Source organism: Cavia porcellus, unplaced genomic scaffold (assembly GCF_034190915.1).
Source record: "Cavia porcellus strain 051 isolate PalLab524CR breed Dunkin Hartley unplaced genomic scaffold, mCavPor4.1 scaffold_1, whole genome shotgun sequence".
Classification (NCBI taxonomy): domain Eukaryota; kingdom Metazoa; phylum Chordata; class Mammalia; order Rodentia; family Caviidae; genus Cavia; species Cavia porcellus.
Window position 1 is genome coordinate 114174674 of NW_026947484.1, and position 15917 is coordinate 114190590.

A 15917-nucleotide genomic window follows, 5' to 3' on the forward strand; every position below is an offset into this window, starting at 1 on the left:
TGCTACAATGGTTGTGGTGGCCCCTATAAGGCAATGAGTGTCTCTTTGGGCATGTTTGATGCTAGTTCTACTACTAGGAAAGGTCTCTAGCAATGGTGGCCCCAAGCAGTGGTAAAATGCCTGACACCCTTGTCTTCTGACCATTCAGTTGTTTGGCCCCAGATGCTGAACAGAAAGAGGCAATGGCAAGAACTGCAGTGCCCCCTCTATAGTACTCACACTCTGTTCCAACAGTGCATAGTCAGACAAGGTGCAGGAGCAGGACAGCAGCAATAACTGCTACATAGGAGTGTAGCAGTGGGAACCACGGTATTCCCTTTTCCCCTCTATTGCTTCAGTAGCAATGCCTACTTGGGAATGGGTCTGTCTTAGTTACGTTCTTATTGCTAGAGCAAAATACCCAACACCCATAAGTTAAAAAGAGGAAAGGTTTATTTTAGCTCACAGTTGGTAAAGGTTTCAGTTCATAGTTAGCTGGTTCCTAAGCAGAGTACCATGACAGAAGAACATGGCAAAGGAGAAACAACTCATAGTGTGACAGGCTGAAGGCAGCAAGCCTTACTTCCCCTTTTTATTCCATTCAGGTTACAAACTTTTTGGTCAGTGCTACCACATACCCAGATTGGGTCTTGTTATCCACACTCTGAATTATGCTAAACCAATCAATGGACTAATCCAGTTTATCACACACCCATGATCCAGCCAGCTCTGAAAAGCCCCACCTATAAGTGCATGAAGCTTTGGGGAGACTTGTAGAAATAAGCTGTAACAGAGCCAATGGACAGATGAGCAGAGTTCCTCTGGAGAGGGGGGCCTTTGGCCACACATGGTCTTTTAGGCAGGGAGCAGCAGGAAACAGTGTTCCCTCCCTATTCTTGTCAGTAACAGGCACTTGAATACTGCACAGGAGGGTGAAGTAGCTAGAGCCAGGTGGTTTGACTGCTTTCAGTCCTGGCGTTAAGATGAATCCATAGCAGCTGGCACCACCCCTGGTCTCAGAGAACACATGCCTGTTCTCAAGGCTGGTGCCCTCCATGGCACATCACCTTTCACTTAAGAGTGCAGGGCACCCAGCAAAAAATAAGATCAGTCACCCTGCTGAGCCAAATTGGCTTTACAAGACAGCTACTCTGCAAGCCAGTGCAGTAAGATGTCTAAGGAATCCCTGAGATGGTAAAATACAGGCTGTTTGGATCCCTAGAATAGTCCAAACTCAGTACCTCATTTCTCAAAATAGCCCCTGGCTACAACACTCTGGGGGAATCCCTAGGAAATTAGGTGAGATCCTTTTCCAAAGCAAGGCTATTGTGCAGATTTCAGGTTACTTATCTAAGCTGCCAGCCTAGGAGATTGTAAACGTCCCAATAGCCAGGATTACAAGCACCCCTCAGTGATACAGTTCAGAGACTCTTTAACCCTTAACCCTGCAAAGGGGAGATTCCCTCTACTCTGGCTGTGCGACTGGGATGGCAGTTATCAGTGTATTTGATTTTTCTTAAAATGCTGTTGTCTTAGGTCTCAATCACTTAAGATTCCATTCATTCCCATTTTCTCATTCTATATCTGTCTTGTCTTGCCTTTCTCTGACTCTCTCCTTCTCTCTCTGTCTCTGTCTGTCTCTCTCTGTCTCTCTCATTTCCAATGTTCTCTCAAGGTCATTTACCTCAAAATACAGGTACTCAAAATACAACTATTATTTTTTCTTTGTGAAAAAGGAGGTCTTGAGCTCCAGGCATCTGTCTGTGTTCATAGTCTTTAATCTTTTAGATTGCTTACCTCACTTCAATAAAAATTACTTTAACAATTCTATTATATGCAGTCACTTCGGTCATTGAGTTATTTATCTGAAGAGACTAGTGAAAAAAAGCATGATTCCTTATGAAGTTGGTATGCAATGCCTTGGGACACATAATTCATTTATTTAGTGTTCTAAGAACTACATTGTTATTTCATGTAATAATTCATTTATTTGGTGTTCTAAGAACTACACTGTTATTTCATGTAAAAATAATTGTTTATCTTTTTCTAGCAATGCAGTCCATATTCCATATAAATTATTTTTAAAACAGTACTCAGCTTCTCTTCATATCTTCCCTCCCCTAAATGGAAATTCATTTTATTTACTAAAAGGAATTTTAGTAGGCTTCACTGACATAACAAAAAAACATGTTAACAAATTCAAATTTCTTGGTCCTGGGATTTAGCTTAATGGCATAAGCACTTACCTAGTAAGCGCGAGGTCGTGAGTTTGATCCCTAGTACCAAAAAAAAAAAAAAACACCCAAATTCAGATTTCTTGTCTTATTTAGTATTTGCTCTTTTTCCCTGAGACTTTGCCGCCATTTTAAGTAAAGCTTTTCTCTGGGAATTTTGTTACATCAGAGACCTCAATCCTCCCTGCCATGTTGAAGATGAATCCCTTCACTCATCTCATTTAGTATTTTTGGTTGTTTCAGACTCACCTCAGTTCTCGGCATTCAGAAGCACTCTCCCAAAAATGTGTTATTTACACAGTTTATAGCCACCATGCTTGAAGAATTACACTTAAAGAGTGAAGACCTTGAAAGTTTAACCATCATATTCAGAACTAGCAGTTAACCAGAGTGGTAAGTTGGGTTGTATTTCACTTTGTATTTTTCTCATTTTGTTGTCTATGTGAGTGCTTCTTTTCATTCTAGAAATCGGGGTGGGGAGGTCTGAAATGTGAGGTGTTGTGCATGCTGGACATGCATCCTACCACTGAGCAACACCCCCCAGCCCTTTGTGGAAATTTTTGAAACCAAGTACTATATAGAGTTTAAGATGCCGTCAGCTTGCTAAGGGGATACTCTCCCTTCGTTGTCAGCTATCCTGGTCACTTATGTCTACAGTACTTTTCTTTGTCCCCCATCCTTGTTGCTAGTCTTCCTTTGTAGACTGTGGCAGTTAGTTCTCTTTTTTTTTTTTCAGTTCTATCTCTTACATGCCAGAAAACTCCTCACTTTTACTGAAATCTAGGCTATCCCACATGTTCCAATGTTCTTTCTTCCCAGGAAGTAGAAATTTACTTCAACCCAGCTACTGCAATGGTTCACAGTGAATATCTTCATTATAGTGCTCCTTTCAATGAAATCACCTACTACCCAGGCAATACCTTAATCGTCTTACATGCTGATAAGCAGGTGAATATATCTGCCTGGCTTTGCTTAATCTTAATTTGGCTCCTGACATATCTTTCTATGTCTCAAGTCTCTTCCTCTTTCAGAACTGCCCCTCTCAACTCTTCCCTTATTTCACATCTTCTTAAGTACTTAGATTTAATGTTATAATTGAAGGACTTCATTTTGAATTACAAATGAGACCCTCTCAGGAAGCATTTTCTTTTTTTATATTTAACTTTAAATTTTTTATACATTTATAAAATCAGTACAAACCCATAAAATAAAAATACAAAATTCTGTATGTAATAAAAAAAAAATCCACTTTTACTTCTGCCTCTAGTCTTACTTGCTTTTCTGAAGCATGTAATACATATTATTTTATTTGAATATTTATAAAACAATCTTTAAGAAAATCTTTACACCAGGATAGAGAAGTGTCTTTCAGGTAAAAAAAGGAAAGAAGGCTAAGGATATGGCTCAGGTTTTAGATTTATTTAGTATACACAGGCCCTAAGTTCAATCCTCAGTACTATTTTTAAAAAAATAAAGCATCCCTAATGAACATAGTTAGAAAATAGAATATAAAGAATTAGGGGCTGGGGATTTAGCTCAGCGGCATAATCGCCTGGCTTGCAAGCAGGCAGTCGTGAGTTCAATCCCTGGTACCGATAAAAACGAAAAAGACAAAAAAAAAAAAAAAAAAAAAAGAATTACCTGTAACTGCCTCCCAAATTATACTCACTGGCTTTTCAAGTGCTCCTACTACTCTGAGAACCCTCTAAAGCAAAGACTTTTTACTTAAGAAGTGAGTTCAGATGGCTTATATAGGCATAGCATTCAAAGGCCCTTAAAGAATACAATGAAACTGGAATCTTCTGTCTTATTGAATATTAGGTACAACTAATCATACTCCTTAGTTCAGTAACACCTCATGTCCTTTGGTTGAAAAGTTTATCAGATGAAAAGCAAACAGTGCCTAATTAAAAGTCCTTCTAAACCAGCTTTAATAGATACTACTTCAGAAAAGTTTTAATTAGTATATGTTAAATTTTTTTGTAAACAAGTTTTATTAAAATGGTTTTAAAGACTTTCAACAATAGATGTTTTAAGTGGACTTAATAGTTACCCCCTGATCATTATTTGCATTGCACATTTTGCTTAAACAATTAAAAGTAAATCTTGGCACAGACTGTCGTTATGAAGAATTATGAATGAGGTCTTATTACATAATTTTTTCTATAAGGGACATACAGATGGTTTTTCAGTAGGTAGACAGTTTTTATTTGCATGATGTGTATAAACTATGGTAAATTTGAGTCTATAAAGATTTTAATATCTAGGAGTCTTTTCAAGACTACTACTAGTAAGTATATGTTAATATGCTTTTAATTCTAAATAGGAAAAAAAGTCCAACTGCACCTAGCTTTTGTTAAAGGTGGTACACTAGTGTTTGGTTTTTTGTTATTTTGTTATACAGTTCACTACTGCAGGTGAACCCAGGGCCTCTCACATGGTAGGCAAAGACAGCTACATCCTCAGCCCCTCTCCATTTTTTTCAAATTTATTTTGAGGCAGGGTCTCACTAAGTTGCTCAGGCTGGCCTCCAACTTGTGATCCTCCTGCCTCAGCTGCCCACATAGCTGGGATTATAGGCATGTACCACTGTGTCTAGTTTGGATATCTTCTGCTGCTTAAAAAATCCCTCCAAAACTCAATGTCTTAAAACATTTTATTTCACATTTTCTGTGAATTAGGAATCTGAGCTCAGTTGAGGTCTCTAATTCAGGGTCTCTAACTATGTTATAGTTATAACTATGTTATAGTTAACCTGTCTCCTGTGGCTAGAATTTCACATGAAAGCCCAACTACAAGATGCTCTTTTAAGCTCACTTGTGTGGGTGGCTAGGATTTAGTTCCTCACAGACTGTTGAATTTAGGGCCTCAGATTTTCACTTATTGTTGTTCAGAGACCTCCAATAGTAATCTTGCCATGTGGGTATTTCTATAGTGCACTTCATGACATGGCATGTATCTTCCCACACAGTGAGCAAGTGAGAAAGCATAACCAATGTAGAAGCCACAGTGTTTTTGTAACTATTGTCAGAAGTAACTACCATCACTTTTGCTATATTTTATTAGAAACTAAGCTTAGATCCATCTCACATTCAAGATGAGAGGGTTATCTAAAGACAGGTAGGCAACAGCCATTGAGGGGCCATGTTAGAAGCTGTATCAGAAGTATCAAAATTGTCCAGTAGTTCCCAGTTTTATATATAACGTACCACACTGTCCTTGGGAGTCTTGAACTTTATACTGATCCAGGATATCACTGAACTTACCCATGTGGTCATAGGAATGCTGTGAACCATGATGTCTAACTTTTGGCTTGCATGAGCCACAATGACTTGTCTTGAACTGTATATAAAATATATATAATGTATGTAAGTAACAAAACTTCCTTATTAAGTACATTTTTATTATTTTTTAGAAGAGTAAGCAGCCTATGGGCCTCAGATTAGACATGATTCTATGAGCTATCCTATTCTGGTAACAAATGGGAAGAGAAATGGGATTTTCTGTTGGACCTACATCAGTCAAGATCCCTGGAACTGCATATGAAGCTGGGTTTCTTCTATCCAAGTGACATAATGGGAAAGAAATGGAACATGTACTGGGAAGAGAGCACAGTATCTACAATAGCTGATAAAACAGGTGTTTTATTCAAACTATCCTTTTTTGCTTTACAGGTATAATTCAGGAGAAGAGCATAGAAGATGAATTTCTACTCACCATATCTAAAATTCTAGCAATAGTCATGGCTTGGTGGTGACTGATAACTAGCTTTGTTCCAAGAAAGATCTTTACCTTCTCAGACTTCATTCCCCATCTCTCAGTGCCTAAATCCAGAGGATAAGTGCCCCAGAGGAGAATCATTACCTCAACAAAAATAACCAAAGTCCTTGCATGACTCGCTAAAAGACAGTATTTTTATTTGAAAAAACTGAAGTCTTAAATTGAAACTGGAATCAATATTTAAGAAAGTGTAATGACTTCTAGTTTTTCTGACTGATACCTGTTATCAAGGCTTTTGACATACTTACCATTTTGACCTTCTAGTATAAACTCTAGATGCTAAAGAACAGTAAATAATTGTCAATAAACAAAATCTAAGATAAAGTCCTTTAAAAAAGTCTCGTCATTCTTTTAAAGAAAATAACTATATTATAAAATGATTTCAAGCAACTTGATTAACCTTACAAGCCCAAAAAAAGAATCCTAGGATAGTCTAGAATCAATTTTTTTAAAAGGGAAGCATTTTATTTAGATTGCTTTTTAAATATGTAGCAGGCTGTAAGTTAGTGCCTCCACAAGAGTCAATGAGAGATCTCAGACAATTTGAAGAACTTTAGACACAGGAAGAAATGATAGATGCTAACACCCAGCAATGACAGAAGGTGGAGACCCGAATTCAATTCTTATCTTTGTGGTCAAGTCATCTAAATGGTTTGTTGTTTCTTCAGGTCTGAGAAAAGAACCCAGGGCTTTGCACAAACTAGGCAAGCACTCTACCTCTGAACTATAGCCCCAGCACAAGTCACCTAAACTTTATGGGTTTCACTTCATTTGTCTAAAAGCAATAGGCCATACAGCCAGTAATGAAAGGAACTGAGTGCCACTGCTATATTGGTCTGGAACATCTTTTTATTTTTTTAAACTTCATCTGACTATGAGGATATAACCATACACACAAAAAAAAATTATAATGTCCTAGAATTAATAAAGTTCAGCAGGAACAAAGATTACAGTAACAATATACAAAAAAAAAATAAATTGGAATGTCCAATATTGTTCTCCCACTATGATATTTCAGAACCTGAATACAGTATGTGCTGCTCTAAGCAAGGTAATCAACATATCCATCTCTTCATAATTACTTTGTGCTTAAAGCCTTCAAATTCTTCTCTAGTTATTCTTAAAATACAAGTTATTAGGAACTATAATCACCCCTGCTGTAGAACACTAGAATTCTGTCTCAGTATCTATTATCTACCTGTCCTCTTCCCAAACCCTTCCCAGCCTCTAGTAATCACTATTACATGTTCACATTGACTTTAAAAAGCATCCAGAAGTAAGTAAACATGTTATACTTGTCTTTCTGTATCTGACTTATTCCACATAACGTAATACCCTCCATTCCCATCTGTTTTGCTAATGATAGAATATTCTTTTTAATGAATGAATAATCATGCATTGTGTATTAATAACACACATTCTTTACCCACTTACCCACTGATTGGCATCATAGATTGATTTAATATCTTTAGCTGTTGTCAATAACACAGCAGTAAACATGGGTATAACACTTCCTAATTTCATAGGCTTTGGCTTGTATACCTAGGGATGGGATATCTAGATCATGCTGTATATCTAGATCATACTATAGAACTCTAAGAACTCTATTCTTAGTTTTTTAAGGAACCTTCAAACTGTTCATTTGGCGAAGGCCTGTACCACTAGGCAAGTGCTCTACCACTGAGCCACACCCCAGCCCACGTGCTATCTTGGTTTTTTTGTTTGTTTTGTTTTGAAATAAGGTTTCACTAAGTAGTTCGGACTAGCCTTGAACTCACTATGTACCCCAACCTGGCCTCAAACTTGTGGCAGTCCTCCTGCGTCCCAAGTGCTGAGTTTACAGGTGTACACCATCATCCCTGGCTGTCAGCCCCTTATTCTTTGTCTTTGTGATTCTACCTATTCTAGCTGGGATAAGATCTCCTTGTGATTTTGATTTATATTTTTTCTGGGAGCAAATTATAGTAATCAAAAGTTTTAAAAATATTCAGAGATGAAAACCTTAATTATTGTGGTTTGATCTTTATACACTGTATACATATATTGAATTATCAATATTATACCTTATAAATTTATATAACTAAAATAAGGAAAAGGTTTTTTGTTTTGTTTTGGTTTGGTTGTTTTTTGTTTTTTTTTTTTTTGTCTTTTTCCTTTTTATCGGTACCAGGGATTGAACTCACGACTGCCTGCTTTCAAGACAGGTGCTTATGCCGCTGAGCTAAATCCCCAGCCCTGGTTTGGAAAAAGTTATAGCATGCTTATTTGAAACATTGACAGGCTGATCCTGAAATTTACATGGAAATGCAGAAAATTCAGAATAGATAAAATAATTTTGGAAGTGATCACTTCCTGATTTCAAAATTAACAGTGACAGTAGTCAACAGTGTTTGTTAATATAAAGATAGGAATACAGATTAGTGAAACGATAGAGAATCCAGAAATAAACTTTCATGGTCAACTGATTTTGAACAAAAGTATCAGGATAATTTAATTCACTGGGAAAAGATCTCTTCAAATAATACTAGGACATCTGAATAGCAGGTGCAAAAAATAAAAATATTAACTAAGTCCTTTACCACAGTATACAGTTAAAACAAAGTGGATTAGTAACCTGAATGTAAGAGATGGAACTAAAATGTTTACATGAAACAGAAAATTTAGATGAACTTCATGTGGGAAAAGAGTGGTTAAGACACCAAAAGCGCATAAGATGGATTAAAATATGCAAATTTTGCACTTCAGAAATTACCATTAAGAAACAATTTGACAAACCTCTGACTGGAAGAAAATGTTTCTGAATCATGTACCTGATTGGGGATTTGTATGCAGAATATATAAACCTTAAAAGGCAAATTTTAAAATGGACAAGCGATTCAAATAGACATTTCAGCAAAGATCATATACAAACAGCTTTACATATGAAAAGATGTGTATCACCACATGTATCAGGAAATGCAGATTAAAACCAAAATGAAATAGTATGTCATTCTCACTAAAATAGATATGGTATAAAAAACCAAAGTTTAAAATTTTAAACATAAACTTACTATGTTATCCCCCAGTTCTAGTCAGTATGTCATCTGAAGAGAAATGAAAGATGTATTCAAAGAATTTTGTATAAGTGTTCATAGCAGTATTATTCACATTTGTCCAAAAAAAGTTGGAAACAATTTGGGTGACAATCACCTGATAAATGGATTTCTTAAAATGACATATCCATAAAGTGGAGTGGTGGTACATGCTACAAACATAGATAAACCTCAAAAACAATTTGATAGGTAAAATAAGCCTGATTAAAAAGTCACATAAAATACCTATTAAATCTCTGAAGCAGACACCTGGTTGCATGGGCTTAGAGAAAAGCAGGGATTGGCTGCAGATAGATACAAGGGATTTCTTTGTGCTGATGAAAATGTTCTAAAAATAAGTTGTGGTTTCTGCACAACCTTGTAAGCTTTAAAAATATCTGTGCACTTAAGACGGGTGAAATATAGATACATGTTACATTTCAAGTAAACTCAACAGAAAAGGATAGAAGCACATCAGAGGGACAATGCCAAACCAAAAGGATTCCCAGTGACTAATCTTGAAATTATTTCAACAACAAAAGAAAACATAGATTATAATCCAAAATACAAAACATAAATATAAAACATAGCTGAGTCCATAGTGATAAAAATTACTGAATAAATGGGTAAGAGGTATCTTCCTTAAAGAATTCCAAATAATATATGTAGATCCCTGCACACTACCCAGAAAGGGATCCATACTACGTTGCTCTTGGTTCTCATAAAAATGTAAAGAAAAACTCATGGGCTAGGAGTATAGCTCTATGGTGTTTGCATACTATGTATAAGTTCCTGGGTTTTATTCTTAGTACCTCAAAAGAGAAAAAATAAGTGTCGTGTAAATGGAGAAGGATGTCTTCAAATTCCTTGCAGCAGGAACTCACTTAGATGGCACCAACTTTTATTTCCAAATGGTACAGCTACAAAAGGAAAAGTGATGATACCTAGATCATAAATCTGAAGAAAACCCAGGAGAAACATCTGCTAGTAATTTACACCACTGAAAATTCCAGCTGATGCCAGTGTCACATTCTCCAAGCATACTGGCTAACTGGCTGTGTTTGTTAGTGCTACTGACGTCACTCTTGCTGCAGGATACTTCACTACTGGAACCTTCACTAGCCTGATCCAGGCAGCCTTCTGGGAGCCTTTCTTTTGCAAGTAACCAATCCCAAGGTAATGACCAACCTTTCAGAAGCATTTCATGTTAATATGCCTGCCATTACTGTATGTAACCAATTCTTCTCTATGGACACCGCCATCATGTGACAAGGGACACTCAGCCTGATGTGATAGTAGTCTAGGAGTCTAGGAAGTTCTGTGTAGTCTCCAGGGAGCACCCAGGGAAGTCGAGCCTGATCTCTGCTTATAAGGAGATTCTAAAGAGACTAGAAAAATAGGCCAGTGCTGAAAGGCTGTGAAAAGGAGAAATTCAGGGTAAGTGGACTCCACAGCTCATGAGTTTACTGCTGTGCATCCCAAGGTACAGACTTGCAGACACCCTGTGCTGATCTTGACTGAAGATGAGCTCTCAGGCTGCCACTGAAGACTGTAGCTCCCACTGTACAAGCCACGTAATGGGTAAGAACAATAAAAGCCATTGTAAGCTGTTTTCCTACAATTTCTTAAACTAAAAACAGAAATAAGGCTGTTGGAAAAAGAATTATCCATTTCTAAATAAATATGTATATAATACTCTTCCCAAAACGTAGGCCTCAAGCCTATTCTTTGAGGGTGAGTTAAATTTAGTGACTGGTTTCCAGAAAACAGAGAGAGGGAAAACATTACCTTTTTGTGTGATGAGGATTAATGTCAGTGACAGAATGTGGGCATCACATACTGCCTAATATTAATTATAATATTAGTATGCTAATATTATAGTATGCTCCCAAAATCCCATAACCTGTCTTAACTATGAGAAAACAAATGCAGTTTGGGGCACATTCCTGCAAGGCATTCTATTCAGTCAGTATTCCTCAAGACTGTCAAGGTAATAAAAAACACAGAAAGGCTAAAAAAGTGCCATACATGGGGAACATATGAAAATAAAATAAGTGCACTACCCTACTCTGGATTGGAACAGAAAGAAGATATTAATGAAAATATTGGTTAAATCTGAATAAAGTTTGTGGTCAATAGTAATGAACCAGTGGGCTTCCTAATTTTGACAAACGTAGTCTTGGAAATGCAAAATATTAACAAGGGGGAAAAGATGAGTGAGGGACATACAAAAACTCCATTATTTTTGCAACTTTCTGTAAATCCAAATACAAGTTTAAAGAGAGAAAGGAAGGAAGACCAACCAGGCATGGTGGTGCACGCCTGAATCCCAGCACTTAAGAGGCTGAGGCAGGAAGATTGCTATGAGTTTAAGGCCAACCTGGACAACCCAGTATGTTCAAGGCCACCCTTAGTTATAAAGTGAGAGCCTGTGTAAAAAACAAACACTGGTTGGATGCAGGGGATCCAAAGACTGCTCTCAAAAGCTGCCTGTCAATGGGATGGTGTGATAACTAGGATAAATGCACTGACACTGGACATATAATCCTGGTTTGCCTTGGACAGTTCTAATTTATGCCTGTTATCCTGCAACTTTCTTAATTGAAAGGCCCTCCCCCTCCCCCACGGTTTTTACTTCCAAAAGTATTCTGGTTTACAGTTTTGCTGTTATAGCCAGAGTTGGGAGGGGACTTCTATGAAGGCAGGAAAGGATGGGCTGGGTATTATGATGCAGGGCAGAAAGCAGAGGCACCCTCAAGGGGAAAAGACCCAGAAACAAAGAAGGTATCAAGTATGAGCTTTTTAAAACACAGAAGTCTGAATCTGGAGGAAATTCAGAGAACAGTGGTAACCATGTTTAGAAGACGAAGTCAACTAGAGCTGAGAGCCAACTAAAATAGATAAAAGTCCTCAGCAATATATTTTCAAGGACATAAGAGGGGAAGTTACTAAATCTCTATAAATGAAATGAATTTCCATGATTCTTTCCTGCCGCCTGTCTTCCATTCTCTCCCTAAATTTTCCTATACTTTTTCTAGAACCTTGAGCACTGAGCTCCACCTCTCCCAAGCCAACACTCACAGATATTGCAGCGTCCTTCTAAGCACTGATAGTGCCATTTTGCGGAGTTCTCAGCCTTGGCAAGAATGAACACCCAGGGTTTCCAAAGCCCTGGGTCCCTAACCCAGTCTGTGGTTCAGTCATGTGTTTTGCTGACTCAGAACACACACTGTGTTATCCCCAGATCCCCATCCCTTGATCCTCTGTGACATTCATTATTGAAGTGACATTCTACAATAAAAACATTACTTCCAGTTGTTCTTAAGAATTTCCAAGTTTCAGAGTATGGAAAGATGTTTTGCAAAAATCCTGCTGTCCTTACATAAAAACAATTTGAATTCTAAGTAATTTTTACTATGAATAGTAAACACTGAGTCTGAGTTTCACTTCCATTTAAATACATATGCTGTTATATTTGCAGAATACCACCTTTATTTAAAAAACCTTGCCCTTTGAATATTTCTGTTCCCATCAGTTCTTAAAAACCCTACTAGACTGAATCTACTTAGTGGAATTTCTTTTAAGATACTAGCATCTTGTCCTTATAAGTCATTTCCATGACTTATTGTTCTTCATAGTTGTTAATGAACAGAAACTACTTCTCTATAAAGATTTGCCTACAACCAAGGAATATGACACCATTTTAAATCTTGGAAATCTTTAATAACCTGACAGTACAACTCCTAGTAGAAGAAAAGGGGTAAGGATGTCTAGAATACAAGCTTGCCTCTGCTGAGCTAAGTGCAGGTGGGGGAAACAAGGGGTAACTTAACTGAAAAATGTACCCAGAGAGACCTCAGGCTGAGGTTGAGACTGACTCCTGGATTTTGCTGTCCATCCTGGAAAGCACAAGCCAAAGTGTGCACATACTCATCAAGGCCCCAGTGGGGAATACTAGCCCCTCCTCGCATGCATAACACAATCTGGAGCAAACAAGTTATGGGGCAGTTACTGCTGAGGACTGCCCTGCATGATTCCTGCAGAAGTACCGGTATGATTCCTGATGAAATCCCCTTTGAAGCTTCTTTTCCAAGTTAAACTAGCAAAATACAAATTTAAATATTTTCAGCCATCCAGCCTTCTATAAATCTTCAAGCCTTTCTTGCTTTTCCTTCAGGAAAAATATTTACATTTTGGAAAACCAATTACCAGTGAAGAATGGAGACTAAATGGGATCAGAATACCTTTCGATACACACAAGCTCTTTCCTGTCAATGAGATGCTTCTGGGGCCATAGCAAAAAGCCCAGTCCAATGTGCTAGTATTCATTTTGCTTCTCAGCACCTCTGCAGTCATAACCAAAGCAAAGGAGACTATTGCATGACTTCAGAAGAAAGCCAGCCACCTTGCAACATCTTCAGGAAATTCTGCACTCCCTTAGGTCTTGCAAAACTCCTCAAGTGTTACAGACTAAATGCAGGTTTTCAGTCACCTCACTCTAGTTTGCATAATTAAAGAAAGTGGAAGCTGGTTTTCTGGGTGACCCTTGACCCAACCAAGCTCACAGAGCCTCTGACAGGAATAAAATAGCAAATAATGTGTTGCAGCAGTGAATGTTTTCATTCTTCAGATAAGCAGGCAAAGCCAGGGCCCTGGATGTGCATCTAACCTCTACCTACTGGGACCAAACAACCCAGTGTCTACATCATCAGGCACTGTACTGTTTTGAAGCTGACATACATATAACTTCATATTATTTTGTGTAAGACTTTCCAGAAAAACATTTTGCTAATATCTTCGCAATAGCTTTATCTTCATTTCTGATACACAAAAGTATAGCCTATTGATGTTGCTTGTTCCCACATCCTTATCTCTTTTTTTTTTTTTTTTAATCGGTACCGGGGATAGAACTCACGACCACTTGCTTGCAAGGCAGGTGCTTATGCCGCTGAGCTAAATCCCCAGTCCCCACATCCTTATCTCTTGTTCCCACATTTTCCCACTAACACCTTACCCATCTGTGTACAAAAACCATCTTTTGTATAAAAAAGAACTTTCTAACCCACTTCTATAAGGACCAACCAGAGTAGCTCTAACCTTTTCAGTATTAAGCATCCACATAAGATTTCTTTTGTATAGAGTCATGTTACTAAGCAAATTTGAAAATCACTGAGCTAGTCTACACACCTTAGTTTAAAAATGCACAAACTGAAGCTAGGTGTAATGGCACACATGTGTAATCTCAGCACTAGGAGGCCGAGCCAGGAGGATCACTGCAAACTGAAGGCCAGCTTGGACTACCTATTGAGTTTGAGGCTGAACTACATAGCAAGACCTTACCTCAAAACAAACTAAAAATGTACAGACTTAAGACTGGGAGACATTTACCTGAGACAAGGACAGCCAGTTTTAGTAGACCAATTGCTATAACCCAGTTCTCAAACTTTTTTTTCCTATGGTTAACCCTACTTAAAAAAAAAAAAAAAAAGACACAGCAAATAAAAAATCACAGTGAAGAGAAAAACCTATAGAATGAAATATCTGAAAACTATACATCTGACAATGTGTTAATGTCCAGAATATATAAGGAACTCTAAAAACTCAATTGTAAAAAAGTCTTAAAATGGGCAACATAACTTCATAGACATTTCTCAAAAGATATACAAAAAGCCAACAAGTATATGAAAAAATGCTCATCATCATTAGTTTTCAGGGAAACAAATCAAAACTAATGAGACAATCTCAATTCCAGTAAGAATGGTTACTATCAAAAAAAGCCAGGTGATACTGATGAGGTAAGTACTGATGAAGATGTGGAGAAAGGGGAACCTGGGTATACTGTTGGTAAGAACATAAATTAGTACATATTTGAGTGAAAACAGTATTAAGGTTCCTCAAAAAATTAAAATTAGGGCTGGGGATTTGGCTCAGTAGTATAAGCACCTGCCTGGCAAGCACAAGGTCATGAGTTTGATCCTCGGTACCCAAAAATTAAAACTATAATAGGATCCATCAATCCCACTACTGGTTACATATCCAAAGAAAATAACATCTGCATGTCAAAGAGATATCTGCACATCCATGCTTATGACAACACTATTCATAATAGCCAAGAAATAGAAATAACTAGTGTCTATTAATGGGTGAGTAAATAAAGAAAATATGTTACATATAAAACAGAAAACTAGAGGAGTTTCAAAAATGGCGACTTGATAGGAGATTGGGTGGACAGTCTCTCCAGATAAATCATATTAGATACTAGAATATGACAACACGGAGAGGGCCAGACGAAGGGATAATGATTCTTATTAACCAAGACAGCGTGGCTGGAGGATTTAAAGTCGTGCTGAGACTGCAATGGCTGATAACGGGAGTCTGTAAATCCCGCACCTTTAACGCGGCACACTGACCAGTGGATCCAAGAGGAAAAGCTGTATTGGCTTTTGGCAACTGCTGGAAATTGAGACCTGGGACCCTGTAAAGCAGCCAGGGCTGCCCGGCTGCACGGGAGGAGATTGTGAGAAGCTCTGGAGCTCCAAAGCCAAACACTGTGCAGTTTTCTGACCGTTCTGCACTGTGTCGGGAATGCAGTGAAGGCAAGCAGCATAGTGTGCAGTAGACTCAAGAGGAAGACCTACACTGAGTCCTGATGAGTACTAGGGACTGGGTCCCACGGCTGCTGTGGCTGGCTGGAAGATATCTTGGAATTGGGCAGAGCCTGCCACCACGGTGACATCAGTAACACGGAGTCTGGTGGAGGACATCTTGGAGTTGGGCAGAGCGCAGCTCGGTGACATCAGACAGTAGCCCCTGGTGTAGAGACGTCTGGTAGAGGACCTCTTGAAATTGGGCA

General features: G+C 38.0%; 1 protein-coding gene across 2 annotated transcripts in view; it reads left to right on the top strand.

Moving 5' to 3' along the window:
• The window catches only part of Rpap2 (RNA polymerase II associated protein 2), an 86273-nt gene extending 79956 nt beyond the window's left edge, over positions 1 to 6317 (top strand). For both annotated transcript variants that reach the window (XM_063254211.1, XM_063254213.1), the window contains 2 exons: positions 2457 to 2606; positions 5888 to 6317. In XM_063254211.1, coding sequence (XP_063110281.1) covers positions 2457 to 2598 — 142 coding nt within the window. In that variant the 3' untranslated portion in view covers positions 2599 to 2606; positions 5888 to 6317. The remainder of the gene's footprint in view (positions 1 to 2456; positions 2607 to 5887) is intronic.
• Positions 6318 to 15917: the final 9600 nt, after the last annotated feature.